Source organism: Idiotropiscis lumnitzeri, chromosome 8, assembly GCF_059441095.1.
Source record: "Idiotropiscis lumnitzeri isolate Australia: NSW breed Sydney's pygmy pipehorse chromosome 8, RoL_Ilum_1.0, whole genome shotgun sequence".
Lineage (NCBI taxonomy): Eukaryota > Metazoa > Chordata > Actinopteri > Syngnathiformes > Syngnathidae > Idiotropiscis > Idiotropiscis lumnitzeri.
In genome coordinates this window covers 23,322,427-23,342,817 of record NC_142398.1, presented here as the reverse complement: position 1 = coordinate 23,342,817, position 20,391 = coordinate 23,322,427, and the positions used below count along the sequence as shown (strand labels likewise).

The 20,391-nt window shown below is 49.3% G+C and overlaps 3 protein-coding genes across 7 annotated transcripts; 2 read left to right on the top strand and 1 right to left on the bottom strand.

The window, feature by feature from the left end:
* Nucleotides 1-1,067: 1,067 nt before the first annotated feature.
* LOC148332885 (tubulin-specific chaperone E-like) lies at nucleotides 1,068-12,678 on the bottom strand. 2 transcript variants are annotated; one of them, XM_088302038.1, is made up of 17 exons: nucleotides 12,503-12,678; nucleotides 6,389-6,512; nucleotides 5,177-5,261; nucleotides 4,947-5,108; nucleotides 4,774-4,859; nucleotides 4,198-4,297; nucleotides 4,003-4,105; nucleotides 3,856-3,932; nucleotides 3,687-3,779; nucleotides 3,473-3,537; nucleotides 3,352-3,416; nucleotides 3,117-3,269; nucleotides 2,913-3,051; nucleotides 2,130-2,198; nucleotides 1,967-2,026; nucleotides 1,774-1,865; nucleotides 1,068-1,699 (listed from the first exon to the last, which is right to left on the bottom strand). In XM_088302038.1, exons 2-17 carry the CDS (start codon nucleotides 6,501-6,503, stop codon nucleotides 1,604-1,606), a joined length of 1,560 nt encoding a protein of 519 aa, XP_088158164.1. In that variant the 5' UTR covers nucleotides 6,504-6,512; nucleotides 12,503-12,678; the 3' UTR covers nucleotides 1,068-1,603. The 2 variants fall into 2 exon arrangements, with proteins under 2 accessions (XP_088158164.1, XP_088158163.1); XM_088302037.1 differs by lacking the exon at nucleotides 12,503-12,678 and adding an exon at nucleotides 7,124-7,273.
* On the top strand, nucleotides 6,332-11,639 carry LOC148332886 (RNA-binding protein 34-like). Of its 3 annotated transcripts, XM_088302040.1 has the most exons (12): nucleotides 6,340-6,870; nucleotides 6,917-7,039; nucleotides 7,171-7,300; nucleotides 7,905-8,023; nucleotides 8,513-8,717; nucleotides 8,829-8,888; nucleotides 9,032-9,075; nucleotides 10,520-10,603; nucleotides 10,675-10,744; nucleotides 10,912-10,954; nucleotides 11,039-11,157; nucleotides 11,242-11,639. In XM_088302040.1, the coding sequence occupies exons 2-12, from the start codon at nucleotides 7,017-7,019 to the stop codon at nucleotides 11,494-11,496; spliced, it is 1,152 nt and encodes a 383-aa protein (XP_088158166.1). In that variant the 5' UTR covers nucleotides 6,340-6,870; nucleotides 6,917-7,016; the 3' UTR covers nucleotides 11,497-11,639. The 3 variants fall into 3 exon arrangements, with proteins under 3 accessions (XP_088158168.1, XP_088158166.1, XP_088158165.1); XM_088302039.1 differs by having other exon boundaries at nucleotides 6,340-7,039; XM_088302042.1 differs by lacking the exon at nucleotides 8,829-8,888 and having other exon boundaries at nucleotides 6,332-7,039.
* Nucleotides 12,653-19,104, top strand: LOC148332884 (small integral membrane protein 28-like). Of its 2 annotated transcripts, none has more exons than XM_088302045.1 (3): nucleotides 12,653-14,125; nucleotides 16,598-16,741; nucleotides 18,152-19,104. In XM_088302045.1, the coding sequence occupies exons 2-3, from the start codon at nucleotides 16,643-16,645 to the stop codon at nucleotides 18,563-18,565; spliced, it is 513 nt and encodes a 170-aa protein (XP_088158171.1). In that variant the 5' UTR covers nucleotides 12,653-14,125; nucleotides 16,598-16,642; the 3' UTR covers nucleotides 18,566-19,104. The 2 variants fall into 2 exon arrangements, with proteins under 2 accessions (XP_088158171.1, XP_088158170.1); XM_088302044.1 differs by having other exon boundaries at nucleotides 12,655-14,104.
* The last annotated feature ends 1,287 nt before the right edge of the window (nucleotides 19,105-20,391 follow it).

The following is a 20,391-nucleotide window of genomic DNA, read 5'->3' as shown; positions in this document are numbered from 1 at the left end:
TGAGTTGCAGAACGAGTGAAAAGAAAAAGTGGACCAAAGAATTTGACGCTGCCTTGTCTTGACCCCCAAGACCCCCCCCCCTTCTCCCTTTGTACCGTGAGGCCAATCCACTTGCCTTTTGTTTGTTTGATAATTCCTTTCCAACATTTTGCCGGAACACGCTGCGCAGGTGCATGCTTGGACTCTCATGCTTTTTTGTGTGTGTGTGTTGTGTTCCTTAATTAGGAAAACAGTGCTCTATAATATTGTACTTGGAGAAAAAAAAAAACTTCAGTAAATGGAATGTAAAGATGAAAACATTTGTGCATCGTGATTTCTTGCCGCAATGAATGTCATTGCGCTGCTCCTTCTCGGGTGGCCACTGGGGGGCAGTGTTGTAGACCATCTCTCACCCAAAGATGGTTTTTGGTCGTGGCAAGGCGTCTTGTACTGAAAATGCGTCATTGCCGTTGAGTTATTGCCGCGTCAGCGAGTTTCTTGCCACCGCATGAGAAAAAAATATGAAAGAATTACAGTGCCATGTTTGAACATGCTAAATAAGTCACTTTATAACGTGCTAACCATTATATTCTATTTCATGTTTTTAGTTTCCATAGCCATTTCAATAAACATTTTTTAAATAATTTTTTCAAACTTTGGCTTCCTTTTTACTGCAGTCTGCGCAAATATCTAGTTTCAACTGTAGAATGCAAAAAAAAAAAAATGTTTTCCAACTGTGACTCGTTTGAAAAGTGTCCATCGAACTTGGAGTGACAAAAATGACGTCAAGATATCCACATCGACCAGAAGAGCCTAGTTACCTCGGCCGTCCATCTACCCTGGATCTGAGTCATGATCCAGTCCAAACACAATACACAAAGCCAAAGTTGGTCCAGTCTGAACACCTGCACATTGTGGAGGTTAATGAAGATTTCGATGCAAACGGTGAGCCACTGAGTTGAACAGGAGTAATAACATGTTGAAAATGGTGTGAAATGTTTTCATGATCCCAACTTTTTGAAAATGGAATTGTTTCTGTGATCTCTATCTTTGCTGCTGTTAACAACTCCAATTTCCCCATTGTGGGACTAATAAAGGACATCTTTATCTTTATTTTCTGTATTGTTTAAAAGCAATTTATTTTTTTTATTTTTCGACGACGAACATGGATATACTTAGTCTTCTTATTCTCATCATGGTGCTAATGCTGTCTCACAAAGATTGACCTTTTCTCCCAAATGTTTTTGTCTTCCAAAAAAGTCACAAATCAAACCTTTTTTTTTTTGGAGTACATGTGCATTTTATTGGATTATATTACGTAATCTTTGCATGTTGCTTCCACTAACAGGTTGGATGAGGCATCCCGGCTGGTCTTGATATGACCCCCAAGGTTGCCATGGGAACAAGAAATGCCAGTCATGTGACCATGGAGAAGACCAAAGTCAAAAATGACGGCCGTGAGTGTGCCATCTTTAGTGTTTGCGTTTTTGTTTTTAAGGGTCGTGTGCGTATGTTCCAATTGTTGTTGGGGGGGGGGGGGTGTGTGAGTGCGTGTGTTGCTCAGTGTCGCTTGCGTGCCGGCCGCGTGATTGTTTTTTCTTTGTGTCGGTTTCTGAGTATGTGTTTACGAGCAGCGTACGAAAACCGTGTCTCCGTCGTCCACGGCATAAAAGAACAAAGTCTTCAGGTCGCTGTCCATTTGGTACTCTTGACCCACCGCCTGCACGCAAACACGACAAAACGTGAGTGACACAAAATGGCGCACACGCATGCAGCGTCACGTGAGAACAGCACCTTGGCACTCATGTAGCTGAGCTTCAGCTCGGTGGCGGGGACCTTCAGGAGTCGAGACAGGAGGCCTTTGACCTTCTGGACCTCCATCAAGGCTGCACACAAACGTTTGGACACGCAACTAAGAATGATGAACATTCCGGGGAAAAAATAAATAAATGGAATAGCCTGTCGGCTGAACAAGATCAACGCCGACCCGAAAGTTTCTTCTCCACCGGCGTCCTTGTCATGTCGTCCACAAACACAAACGTGATTTCTGCCGTGGAAATAAAAGGAGCAAACAAATTCTCAGACAGCGGCAGCGACCGTAGCCGTGTGCTTGCCGGCCAAGCCGAGCCGCGGGAAGAGGCGGGGCTTACTTAAGAACTGATTCTTCAGAGCAAACGGTTGCCGCTTGGTCAGCTCGCCTTCTTCGGGGGCGCCGTACTCTGAAACAAACAACAACAAGACCGTCATACGCGCTTTGCTCTCGTGTTCCAAAGTGGCCGAGTCGAGGGCTGCGGGATGTGAGCACAAGATTCCAAAAGTTTTACACGTCAAGCGGCAGTTGTTCAAAGTTGTCCGAGGGTCCCGAAGCCTCCGTTCCAGTCCGAACGCTCTCTAGGGTCATTGTTTTATGATGGTATTAGTCGACGAGAAGTTTCTAGAAGTCCAGTAAAAATTGTAGGTTGTAAAAGACAACCAAAGTGTTGCAGCAGCAAAGCAAAAGGTCACAGAGGTCAAGGGGAAGATTCAAATGGTCAACTTGAAGATGAAGAGCATTTAGAGCCCAAGCTGTGGTTGTCGGGTTCTAGAAAGTGAGCGAGGGCTTCAAGAAGTTGATCAGTTAGTTCTAGATGGGAAGTAAAAGTTGGAACGGCCGAATCGCGGGCTCCGGCGGTCAAGTAAGCCTTCTAGAAATGTTTTTGAAGCCGAGCAAAAAGTTGGAACGGATCGAAGAATCTTGCTGTCACTAAAAGGTTCTGAAGGTTTCTGAACGCGATCAGAAGGCTCAACCAAGTGTTCCGGAAGGCAATGGCAAGGGTTCTAGAAGATTCTCTCTCTCATACCCACAATGTTTGGAGAGGGTGAGGGTTTGACTGATGTGAAAACGCTCATCGGGACTCGTCCGCCAATGTGCCGGTGGAGCGGGCGGGGCTTACTGTCAACGAGGCCGCCGTAGCGGGGATGCCGATCAGCAAACTCCTGGCTGAGCTGACTCCGCCCCCTAGCCCGCAGCCATTCCGCTCCAAACATCTTCAGGTAGTCGCGCTCGGCCCCCTTCCTCTCCTGAGGGGGCACCTGTTACCATAGCAACAGCTCAGCACCTCAGACACACAAGTACAAACGCACGCGCGCGCACGTACATCGGATCCGTTCAGGACGCGGAGGTGCGGCAACTTGGCAATGAGTATCTGATCGGCCGTCAAGGGGTTGCGGTCGCTGCTGGCCAGCGGGTTTCCCCGGCACCAAAGATGACGCAACGACGGCAGCTTGGACAGCTCGTCAATCGCGGCCCACTAAACGGGCCACAAAAGGGGGCGGGGCAGTCAAGGGACGCCGTTAAAGAGGAGCGGAGAGGACCCGGCGGCGGCTTCTGACCTCAGAGATGTTGTTCCGGTTCAGGTTGAGCTTCTCCAGGGATGCAAACATGGACGTCTCCGCTCCTGATGAAAACGCACACGTCAGCGACGGCTCGTCAGCGACAGGTGAGCGAGGTTACCTGGCGCGGCGTCGGGGAAGTGAATGTTGGAGAACCCGGTGTCAGTCATGATTAACTGCTCCAGTCTGCAACCACAAGAGTGACGCACGGCACAGCACATTTCACAGCTTTACTAAGTTCACGTCACGGTGAAACGGTGTTTACAACTTGGGAAATGTTGAAGGTACGAGAAGATGCGGAAGGGGCAGAAAGTTGGAGAAGTAAAGAGGCTGACCTGGGTAGAGCAGCCAGGTTGAGCAGGCTGTCCTGGTCCAGAGGGTTTTTGGACACGTTGAGGCACTTGAGCTCCTGCAGGACGCCCTCGGGCCTGAAACGCGAGCACGCAGTTAGCTCGGCCACGCCCACTGTCTCGGTGGCGACCGTCTTGTCGCCGTGGCGAGCACCTGTGCAATTGCGCGATGTCATTGTCCTCCACGATGAGCTCTTGCAGGGTCGGCCACATGGGGGCGCACTGCAGGATCTGAACGCACGTCCATTTTGAGATGTCACACGCTTTCCGACCGGACCGGCGCCGGTCATGTGACTCGTACCTGCCCCCACGTGCATCCGCAGCCGATGAGGGTCAGAACTTTGAGGTTGCAGAAGGCCTGCCGGTGGGCCTCGTGGGCAGAGGGCGACCGAAGTCTGTTGAAGCTGCGACAACAGGTCCGAGTTCACGTGCAAGAGTGACAGGAAGCGTGCGTGCGTGCGTGCGTGCGTGCGTGCGTGCGTGCGTGGACTCTAACCTGAGATGAAGAGTCTCCAAATGTCGCAGCTGTCGAGCGATGGCGGCCACATCGTCCCAGCAGCACAGCAAAGAGGCGCTGAGGTCCAACCAGCGCACGTCTGGATAAATGGTCAAAGAACTACAAACATGGACACATGGTGCACAACTACAAGAGTCAAGTTCGGGTCAAGTTCGAGCCGAAACGGGCCAGTGGATTTCGTACAAATTCAACATTTGGATCAAATATCTTGAAATGTTATTATTGTTGCACTGGAGAGGGGAGCCCTCTAATCTCGTTGCACACTTGAGTACAATGACAATAAAGGGATTTCTAATTCTAATTCTAAAAATGCTGCCGCGCTGCATCATTTGGGCAGTTGTTGATTGTAAAAATACGGTGGATCGCTTCAATGAAATTTGAAAGAAGCGGAAAAGGATCGGGAATTATTCATCAACCTTTCAGTAAAATGGGCTCATGATTTGGAACACGGTGCGCGAGCGGACAGAAAACTACAAACATGACTGCACACACATCAAGAACTCCAAACATGGCCGCCACTGTGACGAAAGCAACTCTGTCGTCGTCAAAAGATACTGGGTGTGGTTCTGAGGATTTGCCCATCTTCTCCTGGCCCGTTCACTTGGCAGTTTTGGAGGAGGACGCTTGGGAGGCTTTCCAGACTGCAACACGCGCACACAAAGATCCCGTAAGGCCGTCGGCGTCCCCAGAGGACGAGCGAGCGAGCGAGCGAGCGAATCGGAGGTCACCTGCGCTGGCGCACGTCGGCCCACTCCAGCGTCCTGCCTGAGATGCTGATCTCCTCGTCCGCCGCCGCCGCATTTGCCGCGTACTCGCGTCGCAGCGCCGACAGGAAGTCCACGCCGAAGCTCACCTTGGACGGACGCACGAAGGAGCCTCCCGTCGGGTTCCTGGCGAGAGGTCGCCCACGGGAAGTCAGGTGTGGGAGGACGCGACGTGCTGCGCGTGACGACAATACCTGCACGTGAAGTAGCGCACGTCCTCATGGCGGCCGTCGTGTTTCCCTCGCGTGGGGTCGTCCCACTCCACGCCCAGCCACAAGCCTGACCGGCACAACACGCACACGCACACGCACGCGCATTGGCTGGCAACCCTGGCGTCGGTTAGCAGGACACTGGCTGGTGACCAGTCCCACTTTTGTCATGGTAGTCTCAAACGCTTCATGTACTTGTGTTAACACATCAAAAGACAACATCAACATGCACGCGGAGCACGCGGACGTCTCTCCTCAAGTCCACTTCCATCGGCCCACATTTGACGTTTTAGGGACTTTCATCTTAGTGGGCGGTTCCGGCTGCGGTCTTCCTCTGTGGAGTTTGCATGTTCTCCCCGTGCCTGCGTGGCTTTCCTCCCACATTCCCAAAACTTGTGTCGTTTTCGTCATTTTCTCAAGGTCTAACATGTACAACTCATTTTATGGGCATGACGAGATTGTTGCTTTTAGGAATGCCAAGTCGTGTGTTGGACCTCCCGAATACATAAGTTACCGTCTTGAGAGGGATCGGACCTCAACATTGTTTACGACGGGTCAGGGATTCCGACAGAGGTCCTCGATTTCCCAAGGTACTTGTATGCAGTAAGGGGATCTGGCGCAGAGGAGTTGCATATGGGAGGAGGTACCCATAGGAGGCTGTTGAAAAGGGCTAGCAGGATAAGAATACATATGCAAGAAGGGAGAATTGGATATTCATGTCTTTTGTTTGCCTTCCCTATAAGAAGAGGGGGGGAGGCTTTCCCTTTTTCTTTTTGGGGAGACTTCTTTGGACATCAGCATGTGACGAGAATAAAATCTCTTTCTAACCAAAATGGCTGTGCCAGAGAAGTTTTTTCCATCAGCAATTCTGCCATGCTCTGCGCCCCGTCCAGAGGGAAGCTGACAACAAACAACAACATATACCACACATGCATGGCAGATCGATTGAACACTCTAACTTGTCCCTCGGTATGAGTGTGAGCGTGGACGGTTTACGTCTCTGTGTGCCCTGCAATTGGCTGGCAACCAGTTCAGGGTGTCCCCCGCCTACTGCCCGCGTGATCACGTGACTTTTTGTAGCGCTTTATGACGGTTGACGAACATTCAATCATTTTCCATGACGCGCTTTAAAATGACCCGCTTTTGTCGTGACACCAGCTCGACTCGGTTGGGCTCGACTTGGCGGCGACCGAATACCTGCAGTGGGCGGCACGCTGCCCACGAAGCGGACCGTGGCCCGGTGCTCGCCGCACGACACCCGCCGGCCCAGGGCGTCCTGCGGAGCCTCGCCTTCCGTGTGATCCGCTGCCATCCACGCCAGCTAAACAAACAGTCGAAGAGGGCGACGGTTCATTTCACGTCAATAAAAGTGGACGCTTCGGACGTAACACGGCTCTCACTTCCGGTGCTGCCGGCAACACCGGAAGAACTCTTTTACATGACGCACTGAAGTTTTTTTTTTTTTAGTACAATTATATTTGGCTCAAATACGAAAGATACGATTTTATTAATCGAATGTGTGTATGTGTTTTTTAATCAAATATTGGTGCAAATCTGCGTCGAGTGTGACCGAAAAACGAAAGCTGAAACGTTGACGTTGGAAGCTGGAAATTTTGTTTCCTACCGGACACATTTAGCATACCGAACGCAGACAGTCGAGTGCACGCTTTTCCGAGGAAGAGCAAAAATCGTTTTGATTTTGATTTTGATTTTTTTCCCATTCCAACAAGAAACCGCTCTTTCTTTTCAGCGTCGCCATTTGCGTTTCAATTCAAATTTGGGTTTTCGTTCAAACAGCCGAGCTGAAGCGTTGCCGAGTGACGCCATGAAGAAGAGAGATGCTCAGAGGTTTGTTGTTTGCTAACGCAAATACACGTGTGTCGTCCCAAACGTAAACCTAAAATAAATGTTCGTTCGACAAATGCGCTTAACCTTGTCGTTAGTGAGTGCAATTTGTTTGCGATCGTTGATGTGTTCAGCGACTACCAAGTCGGCGAGGTGTCGCGAAGTTTGCTCCAAGAGAGTCGCGCGACTTCCGGCTCGCTTTCGGCGCTCTTCAGCGGCGTTGCGTCGGCGCCGGCGAGCGTCCTCTTCAAGGCCGCGCCAAAGGTGAGTCTTTCCAAATCACATTTCATCATTTGTCGCTTTGCTGGCCGTTTTGGCCAAAAACCTGAGCTGAGCTGACCCAGACGAACGCGCACGCGCACGCGACCTGCACAGGGTCAACACACTTGCGTAGGAAGCAAAGGCCAGTCACAACTCCAGTTGTAGGAGATTCATTGCTCGTCACCTGGTTTGACTGAAACGAAGAAAAAAAAATGTTCGTTTCATTGATTGACATTTCGACTGGATTCATTGGTTCAATCCCAGTCTGTATCTCACAGGTTGTCTAAACCAAAAACAAACGAGTCCAATAAGTCTGAACATCTGTCAAAATGTAATGTGAGATGATAAAAAGGCTCAAGCACTCATTTCTCTCCAAGATGTCTTTCTACCGGTGAGGTTCCTTTTCCGGGATGTGGGCCCACCCACCGCAATTCATCTGAAACTTTTTTTTCTTGACTCATTTCTGCCTTTAACATCAAAACGACCGAAGTGGCTCAAATGAAAATTGGCCTCACCGTTAATTGTCTGGAGCGTTGTATTTTCGATTTAAACCTGAACTCATAAAACAAAATATGTCACCGTCAATCTCATGTGCTTGTCCCACCAGCTACCGCAGCTCAGCGAGCAGTTGGAAGCTCCAGAGGTCAAAGGTGAAGCTGTCCAGAAGCCCAAATGGAGCAAAATCCCCAAAGTGAAAACCGAAGCCGAGCAGAAGCTGGAAAACAGGTCGCGCAAAAGTGCCCTTCGTCTGTCTTCTTTTCATGTCAAAACAAGTTGAACTAAGGCTGGCTTAGTTTAGCACGAGGGTGAATTTGATGAGATGCAGTCAAAATATAATTTGTCAATCAATTTAATGAGATAAAAAAAAGTATGTTTTTACCTAGGCCTTACCAGTAAAGTTTTTGGCTTGATAATTGGCACAGCAAAATTTGGATAATCAGCTGATCAACCCCCAAAAAAAAGACTATTATTAAAAAAAAATGCTCCTTTCAATGGTCACAACAATAAAGATATTAATTACAGAGCGAACTCTTTTACAATACTTTGTCCTTTTCAACTGACAAAACACTCATCAAGAATCAGGATATTGGTTTGTCATTTTTTTTCAGGGGTTTGTGTGAATGTGTTAAGTTTGTCTAGTGTTTAAAAAAAAAAAAAAAGTGCCAGAAAACAGCAAGATTTCGTTCCGTTTTTACTGAACACGATCGTTTGCAGGGAGCTCAGCCTTCAATACGCCGACCAGGCTGAGCGGGCGCCGGCCAGTCGGCGGAAGCGCGGCGCGGGGGAAGCGGGCCTGGGGAAGGGAGCGGAGCACTGGGTGCTCAAGCGGCAGCGGCGGCGGCAGGAAAAGCAGCAAGAGCAAAGCAAAACCCAGAGGACAGTCTTCGTGGGGAATCTGCCCGTCGGCTGCACCAAGAAGGTCAGCTGCGCTCGCCGCGACATCACCTTTGACCGCATCACAAGTCACCCCGAACGTGCGTCGACGTGCCGTTGGTGTGTTTGTATGTGCGCACGTCTTGTCACTCCGCAGGCGCTGCTTGGCACGTTCAAGGCCGACGGAGCCATCGAGTCGATCCGCTTCCGCTCCATGGTAACCAAAATGTACTTTGACGACGTGTGGGGGTTTGGTGTGTGGCCAAACTTCATTTCAACAAGAGTAAAGAAAACAAACACTCCAAAGTGGGAGGAGCTGATTTGAAGTCACATGACTGCGTTTGTCTTGGGGCGGCACAGGTGCGAGAGGACTTGGCCATGTCACACAGAGTCGCCGCCATCAAGTGAGTGACACACACACAAAATCATATATGCCAGTCAACACACGGGCACAAACGCCACGTGAACTCGGGCTCAACGATTAATTGCATTTGCAATATAATCGCAAATTGAGAATGCGACATTTTGTCATCGCAACGGTTGCTTTAATGGAGCGGCGGGCAACTTTTTGATTGGCGGTCCACAACGGGTTCTCAAATTTGACAGAGGGGCCGAAGCAGGAGCAGATGGATGGAGTGTTTTGCTAAACACCTCACATGAAAGTGAACAAAAGCACTCCGAGAATATACATGACTTTGAAAAACGGCAGTATTTAGAAAATAAGGTTTGTTCATTACATTTTTTTCAAATTTGGCGGTCCGGATTAAAACGTTTAATGTGCCACCTGCGGCCCCCCGGGCCGTAATTTGCCCACACCTGCTTTAAAGGAATCATCTCACCGAGGTGGCCCATTTTTCACTAACTACTACGTGGAGCAATATGACCTCGTTTGCTTCCCTGACGCCGAAACCGAAAAAAAAGAACAAGCCGAGCTCCAAAAGGGGGCGTGGCAATTTGACGTAAATCTCATCAAAAAACAAAAAAAAAACTTCAATCACGACAGTCTTTCGGGGAGAGGGGCATTTTAGTACTGTTGTCATTTTTAAAGATAAAGATAAAGTTGTCCTTTAATAGTTTTGTCAGCCTAAGTGGCGATGTTAATGTCAGTGACGCGTCCCTTTAAATGGTGATATTTTTTATTTATTTTTTTGACAGCTGTTGATGCGCAGAACGCAAAGCTAACGCTGCCTTGCTAGCTTTCAGCTTTCGAACATAACTTGATCTTTTTCAGATCAATGCTTCAAAAAATACTTGAGCAACGGCAAGTCAAAACGCATCTGTGCAAAGTTGTCAAGCGGTCAAATATGAAGAGGGTGAATTTAGATGCCCCCCCCCCCCCCCCGCCCCGCCCCAAACAAAAAGATGTTTAGCGCTTTCTTACGTCATAAGTAGGCATCGGCTTACTTTTCCTGCCGGCTTGTGTGTGTGCAATGTGCAGATGGCGTAAGCTTCAATTTTCTCGGCCTATGTTTTCTGTATTTCATTTACACGTTTCACGAAACAAAGCGATGCGTGCGTAAATCGCTCATTGTCGTAGATTAGATGGCTGTCATCATCATGAACGCGTCACTTGCCTCGACCGCATGCATCACAGAGCTGAGGGTGTTTTTTTATTTATTTTTTTTATCAAGATGAATTGTTGAAAGATGGATTAGAAACGGACCTTGGGGGAAAAGAATTGCAACTCATATTTGCAAAAAACATTTTTTCCCATAATCGTTGAGCCCAAAGGCACACGCAAGTGCCGCACGTACACACTCGGTGACGTGGACATTATTGCGCGCGCGCACACCGAGGCTTACGCTCAAATGTTTTTTAAAGTTAAGTGTGGCATCTCGTGTGCGACAGGCGCCAAGCTCACCCGTCCTCGCAGAGCATCAACGCCTACGTGGTTTTCAGGGAGCCGCAAGGGGTCACCAAAGCGCTGCAGAGGTCGCCGCCATTGCCCGCCGCCATCTCTGTGCCGCCTGCCAGTCCTGACTCCTCCCCCTTCGTCCCAACAGGAACGGCGTGGAGATCGAGAAAGATTTCGTTATCCGCGTGGACCGCGTGAGCGCCGAGGCGGCCGAAAGCGTGAGTTCGCTCGTCGCGTGTGCAGACTTGTTGCTTTGTGGGCGACCGTTCGCCCGATGTGTGTGGAACGATATCACAAAACCTGCGTGCGCTCGTGTTTGTGTTGACGTGTGCGAATGTCCGCGTGCGTTTGTACATGACGCTTGATGCGACGTTTGCGTCCGCAGCACGACCACAAGCGTTCGGTGTTTGTGGGGAACCTCAACTTTGGTGAGTGTCCACGTCGTCGACCGGCCGGCCTTTGTTTGGCCTGGTTGCCGTGGTAACGTGTCGTCATTGCCGCCGTTCCGTCAGGGCTGAAAGAGCTGGCGTTGCGGCGCCACTTTGAGGAATGTGGCGCCGTGGAGGCCGTCCGACTGGTGCGTGACCATAACTCGGGACTCGGCAAAGGATTTGGTTATGTCCTCTTTAAGGTATGGGCACACGCGCGCGCGCGCGCCGACCGTGGGTGAGTCGCGTGACCTTTAACCCCGGCCATGTCCTCCCTCCACCGTCAGAGTTGCGACTCGGTGCAACTGGCGCTGAAGCTGGAAGGCAGCACGCTGGAGGGCCGGGCCATCAGGGTGAAAAGGTCCACCAAGAAGGACGGGCGGAGTGCCCCCCCGAGGAGAACGGCCACATTGGCGGCAGCGAGCGACAAGGGCAAAGGTCAGCGCCACCTGACAAATTTCAAAGGTGAGATGGCCCAGCCCAATCAAAAAAGCAAAAGGAAAGACAGCAAGAAGAAGGCCAGAAAACATGTCCGCACGTGACAAGGAGGCGTTGATTTTTGGTTGCCAAGCAACTAGGATTTGTTTGGAAGTGACTTGAAGAGTTTTGTTTTGACAAGCCTTTTGCCGTCTTGTGGCATTTTGAGGCCAATGTGTGGGTTAGAAATACAATACAAAAAAGCAAATGCTTGCGTTGTGTCGTTTTGTTCCCGTCGTGTCAAAGTATGGAGCAACATTTCCCTTTTCCCTCCAACATAAGCGATCGGCAACCATGGTGCTCATTTGCATCGGGTGTGTTGGAGGAGGGCCACACCTCAAACGGGCTGGAGAGGGCCTCCCGAGGACCAGACGCGTTTGGGTGACAGCTGAGGGGCGCCGTGCGGCCTCGACAAAAGCAAAAGAACCGCAAAGCTAAGATGAGCAAACTTTATTGGGTCCGCGGTGCATATTTGAAAGTGATTTGGAAGAAGGTCACAGCACATCAAGCCTTGGCGACACCCCCAAAAAGGCGCTTGGCGCCCCCTGATGGAGCTGCTACCAAAGAATGGATGACTGCTAATTGTCTTCATTTGAACCCGGTCCAGATAAATCTCGTCTACCTGACGGTTGTTGACTTTCTGGACCTGGATTTGCCATCTCTGACCCTGACTTTTTAGCTGATCCATCCACCGGTTTCTATCGCAAATTATCCATGGATGCTTGCATGGGTTTGACAAGGAGCTGGAGAATGCCTGGCCCTCAAATGGTGTTTTAAACTGGACGTGCTGCGATGGGAGTTCAGTTCACGATGGCAATACACACAAATTAGAATTGCTCTTATCAATGACACCATTAGGTAACCTTTTTAAAAAAAAAACGTGCCGTTCAGAATTTATTTTGCGTCATTTTTACCACTTGCTTATTCCTTTTACAGATGTTTATTAATCAACGCAGCGTAGAACTAAAAGTTCAGACATATAACATAAAACAATGTATCACATTTACGACAAAAATAGCTTTGCTTCGAATCAAAGCTAATCACAATAAACAATGCAAAAATAATACTGACCACTTCGGCCTGCTCTCAATCAACGGCAGTCTTCTCCCGGAGCAAATATTGACAGTCAAAAACTGTGATGCTTCAAAACTTCTTATATTTGACATATATTCACTCGGCTTTGGCAAATGACGAGGGAAAAAAATAACAGATCAACTTGGCGAAATGCCGCAGCGGCAAGTGCTTCGCGATCTCTATAAAGCTTATGGAAATTCTGTCACGTCCAACTTCCGGTTAAATATTTCAAAATAGAAGGCATGGTATTTCAAGATAAATATGGCAGCATTGACAATGCTTTTAGTTCTATAAACCGGCGAAAACTCCGCGCAGCAAGCCCAGGCGTGTCCTAAATTTCGCGAGCTTGATGTTTTTTTCCGGTCTCGCAAGCGTCAGCGCGAACGTCATAGGACTACATTGTTTATTAGGCCAAGATGAGTCGTAATCGCTCGTTAAAAAAAATTGACGGCGTTAAAGGGGGTTGGATTGATCGCCACTTAACCCTAACCATTCGCCGTATTTTTTTAAACACGAAATTTCACCTTGAAAATGTGACTGAAATCCAAATACTAAACTCAACCATACGGGGAATGGGCCCTCTGCTGGGGTCACGTGGTACTACGCATCCCACTCGTTTCTCCAAATTTACTTTTCGTTTCCCCCCCTCCAAATGTATCTGATTGAAAGGCGCAGACAGCCTAATTGCCAAAAATAAGATATTTTGCGCTTATTGCTGAACATTTTCATTAGAATCGTGTCAAATAAATCAATAATGCTGACTTGGAAACCCATGTAGGTCCAGACAGATCTGAATTTCAACTCCTTCCTTGTCGTGGCGCCCCCAGCTGGCGGCTGCAGCAGCTCTCCGAACGGATGGGGCAAGCGTCGGCGATCCTGACCGCCTGAAGATTATTCCTCATGGGTGTCATGGCAGGCCGCCGCACGCGAGCCTTGAGCGCTCGCCACGTGAGTAATTACACGCGCACGCTGGCGACATAATCCCGCGTGCGCGGCATCCTCCCTCCGGAGCGGCCACGCAGATGTCGACGATGCGCTGCCGACACGCACGGACAGACCTGCATTGATTTACGACGGAGAAAATGTTCTCCTTGCTTCTCAGAAGTGGTTATTTGAAGGTGTAAAACAAAACTGGGTTGTCTGACATTCATAAAAATGAACTGAGGCATATTGTGAGAAATGGTGAAGATGAGCAGCGTCTCCACAGAGTGTGTCTAACTATGTAGGTGCGTTCGTGTGCCTCTGCGTGTACATGTTTACGCGTGTACGTGTGCATGTCCATCCATCCATCTTCTCTACCGCTTCTCCTCACGACGTACTGGAGCCTATCCCAGCTATCTTCGGGCAGTAGGCGGGGCCACACCCCTGAACTGGTTGCCAGCCAATTGCAGGGCACACAGAGACGAACAACCATCCGCACTCACACTCATACCTAGGGGCAATTTCGAGTGTTCAATCGGCCTGCCATGCATGTTTTTGGAATGTGGGTGGAAACCGGAGTACCCAGAGGAAACCCACGCAGGCACGGGCCGAACATGCGAACGCCACACAGGATGGCCGGAGTCGGGCTCGAACCCACGCCCGATGCTGTCTCTCACTGTGAGGCCATCGTGCTAACCGGTCGGCCACCGTGCCGCCGTGTGCATGTCGTGTGTGCAATATAAGTGTTTTTGTGTGCGTGCGTACAAGTGCATGCGTGCATGTAATGTGTGTGTGTGCATATGCGTGCATGTTTGTGTGTTCTGATTTTATCTGTGTCCTTGTGTGTGTGCGCGCGTGTGTGTGTGTGCACGCACGCATCTGCTTGTTTGCACGTGTTGTGAGACTGTGCATGTGCGTGGGGGTGTGTGCGCGTGTGTGTGTATGCACTGAGGGCAGCTGATGGAGGATTTAGGCCAGAAAGAATTAAAGGATCCGCTGGTCTTGCGTTTGGATCCTGCAACACTCGTTCAATTTTCTGCTTACATGGAAGGCGAAAGCTCGCGCTCGGACTGAAATGTATCGAAACATGTTGGATCTTGTTCAAAATCGATTGCAATAGTGTGCGTGTGATGTCATATTTCAAACAGGATTCATGGATGCCGGCGGCACGTCAGCGGGCCGTGGCAGCTGTTCGGGTGTGAAGTTGTGAACCTGCCTGGCCGACACATGAGAGTGAACGAGATTGACAAAGCGCGTTGCAGTGGGCATGAGAGTGGGAGCGTGACCGCAACGTATCTCCGAGGCCACGCTCACATTCCAACAGTGACGGACGGGGCCCGAAGTGGCGCGCGTTCCAGGCCGTGTCCTCGCGTTAAATCTGCCGTAAATGCAACGCGGGAATCATCGATGCGGCGGAGGATGTGGGGCTGCTCCGTTGCTTCAGGACCTGGACCGCTTGCTGGCATTGATGCAGCTGAGAGTGTTGCGAGGATTTCGATTTGAAACACACCATGCCGTGAAGCTGGACAAGCGGACAAACTTAAATAATGAAAGCGTAAAGCTTACAGCCATTGATCTCCATAATGTTTGCAGTAGCAGTTCTTATAAGTTTGTCTTCAGTTCAATGAACTAAATGCTCAGTTGTTTAAAAACATGAAGATATCGTATTAGGCATTCGCATGATTCGAGCTTTCTTATCATCATTATCTTTAGTCTTCTTATTACTCTTATTATTGTTATTAATATTATGCCGGAAGTGCCCAGAAACATGCATGAGCCACTTGCCCGAGAGGATTTGTGGTTCTGAGCCAGCTCCTTGACGTTGAAGTTGATTGGGAGGAACGGCCCCCTCGATCTGAACCCGAGTGGCGTTCTGTTACTGGACTTCTGTGCTCGCCATAACGAACACCGTGCTCAAACATAAGGGTGCCAAGTGCACGTTGTGTGTCGGTGGGGAGAATACTTCAAAGACCTCCTCAATTCCATTGAGGAAGCCGAGCCTGGCGACTCCGAGGTGGACTCGCCTATCTCTGGGGCTGAAGTAACCGAGGTGGTTAACGAGCTCCTCGGTGGAAAGATCCGCCCAGAGTTCCGAGAGGCTCTGGATGTTGTGGGGCTGTCGCGGTTGACACGCCTCGACAACATTGCGTGGACATCGGGGACAGTGCCTCTGGATTGGCAGACCGGGGTGGCGGTCCCCCTTTTTAAGACGGGGGACCGGAGGGTGTGTTCCAATTCTAGAGGAATCACGCTCCTCAGCCGCCCTGGTAAGGTCTACTCGGGGGTACTGGAGAGGAGGTTCCGTTGGGAGGTTGAATCTCAGATCCAGGAGGAGCAGTGTGGTTTTCGTCCCGGCCGCGGAACAGCGGACCAGCTCGACACTCTCTCCAGGGTCCTTGGGGGTGCATGGGAGTTCGCCCAACCAGTCTACATGTGTTTTGTGGACTTGGAGAAGGCGTTCGACCGTGTCCCACGGGGAGTTCTGTGGGGTGTGCTTCGGGAGTACAAGGTGCCGAGCCCCCTGATACGGGCAGTTCGGTCCCTGTACCGCCGATGTCAGAGGCCAGTAAGTCGGATTCGTTTCCAGTGAGGGTCGGACTCCGCCAAGGCTGCCCTTTGTCACCGATTTTGTTCCTAACTTTTATGGACAGAATTTCTAGGCGCAGTTGAGGTGATGAGGGGATCCGGTTTGGTGACCTCAGTATTGTATCTCTACTGTTGGCTTCCTCAGGCCGTGATCTCCGAGTCCCACTGGAGCGCTTCGCAGCCGAGTGTGAAGCGGTCGGGATGAAGATCAGCACCTCCAAATCTGAGACCGTGGTTCTCAGTCGGGAAAGGGTGGAGTGCCCTCTTCAGGTCGGGGAGGAGATCCTGCCCCAAGTGGAGGAGTTCAAGTCTCTTGGGGTCTTGTTCACGACTGAGGGGAGGATGGAACGACAAAAAATGGCTTTGGTTCCTCAAGTGGCGTGTTCCACTTGAGAAACGGTGACGCGGCTTTTTCCACTCTCATTGGCGCACACGCGCAGAGACGTCGATGTGGGGCAGCAGCGGTAAATCTGCCAGCTGGCCTGAATCCTGATGTTGCCCGGCATGCATGTGCGCGCACGTGAGCGAGTGGCCACCTCTTGTGAGCCCATCCCACTCCACCAAATAGTGTGTTTGCCCTCAAAGCGGCGCGCAATCGCGTCACACGTCTTTGGAATCTGCACGGGCAGCATGCGCGGCCTCCTGGAGAGCAGCTGGCGGCGCTTTGGCCCGGCGGGGCGCGGCTCCTACGACTGGGCGACACCCGCACCGTCCGCGCGCGAGCAGCAGGTGAGAACCGGACTAATTCCTTCCTTCCTTCCTTCCTTCCGTCTTTCCTTTGCCACAAAAACTCAGGACTCTCCAAAACGCTTGCCGCAAAAAGCTTTAGGTCCGGTCAAATCCGACGTGTTTCAAATCAACAAATTGTCATTTAACTTTGTCACTTTTCAACACAACAAATCAGTAAAGTAACTCCCATTACTTTTTGAAATCAAGTCATCTGTTGAAAAAATACAAACTGCAGATGTATTTTGTCCATGTCGAAAAACGCACAAAAGCTTCCATGTTTCTTTTCCGGGGGGCCGTGAGAGGAAAAAGTTTGGACATCGGCGCGCTCACCGGAATTTACGTCCACGCGGGAGTGTGTCCCACTTTCCAAATACTTGTGACGATGCTAATACCTCCACCAGGGAGCTTTTGTTTGCCACGCAAAATTGTGACGAGAAGTTCAACTGATAACATCGCGACTTTGCAACTCACAAAACGACCGAGCGAAAAGGAGCTTACGGTTGTCGCTTGCCAACACGGACTTTGGTGCATTTGAGGCCGTTGTCTTATCTGGTGTGGCCGGATCCGACTTTGCGCCTCCGCCGCTTGAAATGAGAAGATTTGCCGGATTAGCCGGCGTAGCGAGCCGACACCTTGGTCAAATGAATAGCGCTCGCTCTGACGCAGTTGATCCAAAATGAGCATGACGTGGCGTACCTAATGAAACGGCCACTGAGAGTCGAGGCAACCCGATGCCTCCCCTTCAAACAAATGCGACTTGAACACACACGGTGCAGCAACGCATGCCCAAACTTTGATCTCAGCAACTCAGGAACTAATTAATGACGATTACGATTATTCGTATGAGCGACTCGGGTCGAATGGCTTTCAATGTACTTTCGAATGAATGAAGTCCAGTTTTTCTTGAAAAGTGTACCTTCAACATGAATTTAAAATCATGCCTGACACCGACATTCGCAAACCATCTTTGGTGCCAATCCGACGGCGAGATGAAGCCACAAGGCGCTGAATCTAAAACTGGAGTGCTGAAACCAAAAAAGAAAAAAGCCAGTTCATAGGTGCGCATTCGACGTCAACGTTCGGGATTATGAAGACACCGGGCAAAAATTACATTGACATGGCAACATATAGAAATTGAAATTGTAACAAAAACTAACTGAAGCAAAAAGTCTTGTTAAGAAAGTGAACTAAATCCACCATTCTAGCAAAATTGTCCTTTGTTTTCTTCTCTCTCAATTAGTTTCATACACGAGCTTTATTTTGGCATTGCCAAAGAAGGAACAGACATTTGTAGTTTATTTTACTTTATGAATTACACACACACACACATATATATATATATATATTAGGGCTGTCAAAATTAAAGCTTTAACTCTGGAGATGAATCTTTTTTTTCTTTTTTTAACTCAGGGCTTCGGCTGGAACAACGACGGGAAGTACGAGCTGCTGCTGTACGTGGTCCTGCCGGCGGTGGCGATCTTGCTGCTGGCCCTGCTGGCGGTCTCGGTCTGCCGTCGCCGCTGGGCCTCAGCCTCCAAGCTCGGGCTGGCCAAGGTGATCGCGCTGGACTTGCAGGACGCCGAGAGCGGAGCCGACTTGCTGTCGTCTTTGAGCCGCGGCGCCGAGCGCCACGCCAGCACCAGCTCGGCGGGCTCGGACGGGGTCTTCGTCATGGTCTACCTGCCGCCACCCTACGAGGAGACCCTCAATAAGATCACCAGGGCCGCCAGCCTCGGCAGCTCCAAGGACGCCGAGTCCATTAAGATCGAGGACCTGGAGGCCAAGCTGTGCCCGGAGATCAGGTCCAGCGGTCGCTACGTGTGACCGGGCTCTCCCGTCACGCCGTGATTCTCCGAGCCCGCCTTTGCTTTCGAGTTGCTTCCAGAACCGATACCCTTACTTGCGACTTTCATCTGTTCCGTGATCAAGCTCGAATCTCAAACAACTTGTACAGTGGTGGACGCCCGCTTTGCCGGAATAGGGCCGAGCCGGCCGCCCTGCGAATAGAAAAAAAAAACGAGTAGAATTGACCGCCATTATAAGTGCATTGAAAAAAATCTAAACAAAAATACAATAATAATCCTCCAATATGCGTCCAGGCTCCCACCACCAAATTGGAATTGGATTTTTCAACATTCAAAGTATTGAGAAAACAAAAATCCGCAAATTGGCAAAACCATTTCCCCTATTCAAATGAGCTGGTGTGACACTTTCAAACCTTCAAGTGGACCGAGAGGAGCTCCAAATCGGGACCACGAAGGCCCACCATCACGATCTTCTTGATCTTCTTCGACCTTGTAATGTTATACTGCCCCCTGCTGCCCAACAGTCAATAAAGAAATCCAGTGCAAAGTCGGGCAAAAGTGGTGTCAATTGTGAATAAAATAGTTCAGTTTCTTTTTAAAGTTCATCACTGCACATTAATTTCATCAGAATAATCAACCAATTGTCATGGCTAATTGTCAATGGTGTACGTGTTTTATAATTCACATTATTTAGCTCTTCCATTTCAAGTGACTGTGTGTAGAAATGTATTCTTTGAAATAATATGAAAAAACATGTTCGGTCACATCAATTGCGTACATTTTGTATACGCAATCGCTAATTATATGACGTGTTGCTCCTCATCTCTCTCTGAGATGAGAGCGAGAGAGAGATCGCCATTTGCTGCATCAATGACGTCACGACAGCGTGTGTGTGCGCGTGCGCGTGTGTCACGCGCAAAACACGAACTAGGTCACTTAAAGGAATGCCACACTTTGCTTCCACCTCTGCGGAAGAAATTGCTGGTGGGCTTGCGATGTGCACGCGCTCCATCCGAGGCGAGCGTCCAACGTTGCCCTTTTAGGAGTTCAGCATGAAATGCCGAGTGCGTTTTACGCACTTTAGGTACTTCCTATGAGAAATGAGTCAGAATGCATCGTAAATGAATGAATGAATGTATTTGAATGTTTTGACGTCATGCTTATTGTGTTAACCAAGCCTTTGCGTCTCGTTCATTTGTTTGAATTTAGAATTTACTTTCACTTCTTTTCCATGTCAGTTGTCTCGCCCTGTCAAGTTAAGTCAAGTCCTCAGTTTTGTTAGCCTCGCTTGTTTTGTACTTGTATTTGTATTTTTATTTTCACCTTGCAGTCCCTTGTCTGCTCTGTTTTTTTTTGTTGTTTGTGACATTAATTCCCATTTCAAGCGTTCCTACCTGGCTTCCCTCGCCCACAAAAACCCTGACATGGATAAAGTTGAAAAAAAATGAATGAATGCTTCTTTCTTTGTAGAGTTCATCCTACTCATAAAAATGATGTGCCCATTTTTTTTTTAAAACTGTAATTAGAATTATATGATACATTTCTCTGTGTCATTCTTTAGTAAAGCATAATTCATTTTAATGAGATAAATGAATTGCAAATACATGAAAAAGCATGAAAAGATCTTGCAAATGTTTACGTAACATACAGGACGTCAAATAACTCATTTTCATGATGATTTCCTTTCATTTAATCCTAATGTATCAATGATTTATTAAAATGTGTTTTTAACTAACCATCCATCCATCATCTGTATCACTTCTCCTCACAAGGGTCGCGGGGGCGTTGGAGGCTATCGCAGCTATCTTCGGCCGGTAGGCGGGGGACACCCTGAACTGTTTGTGT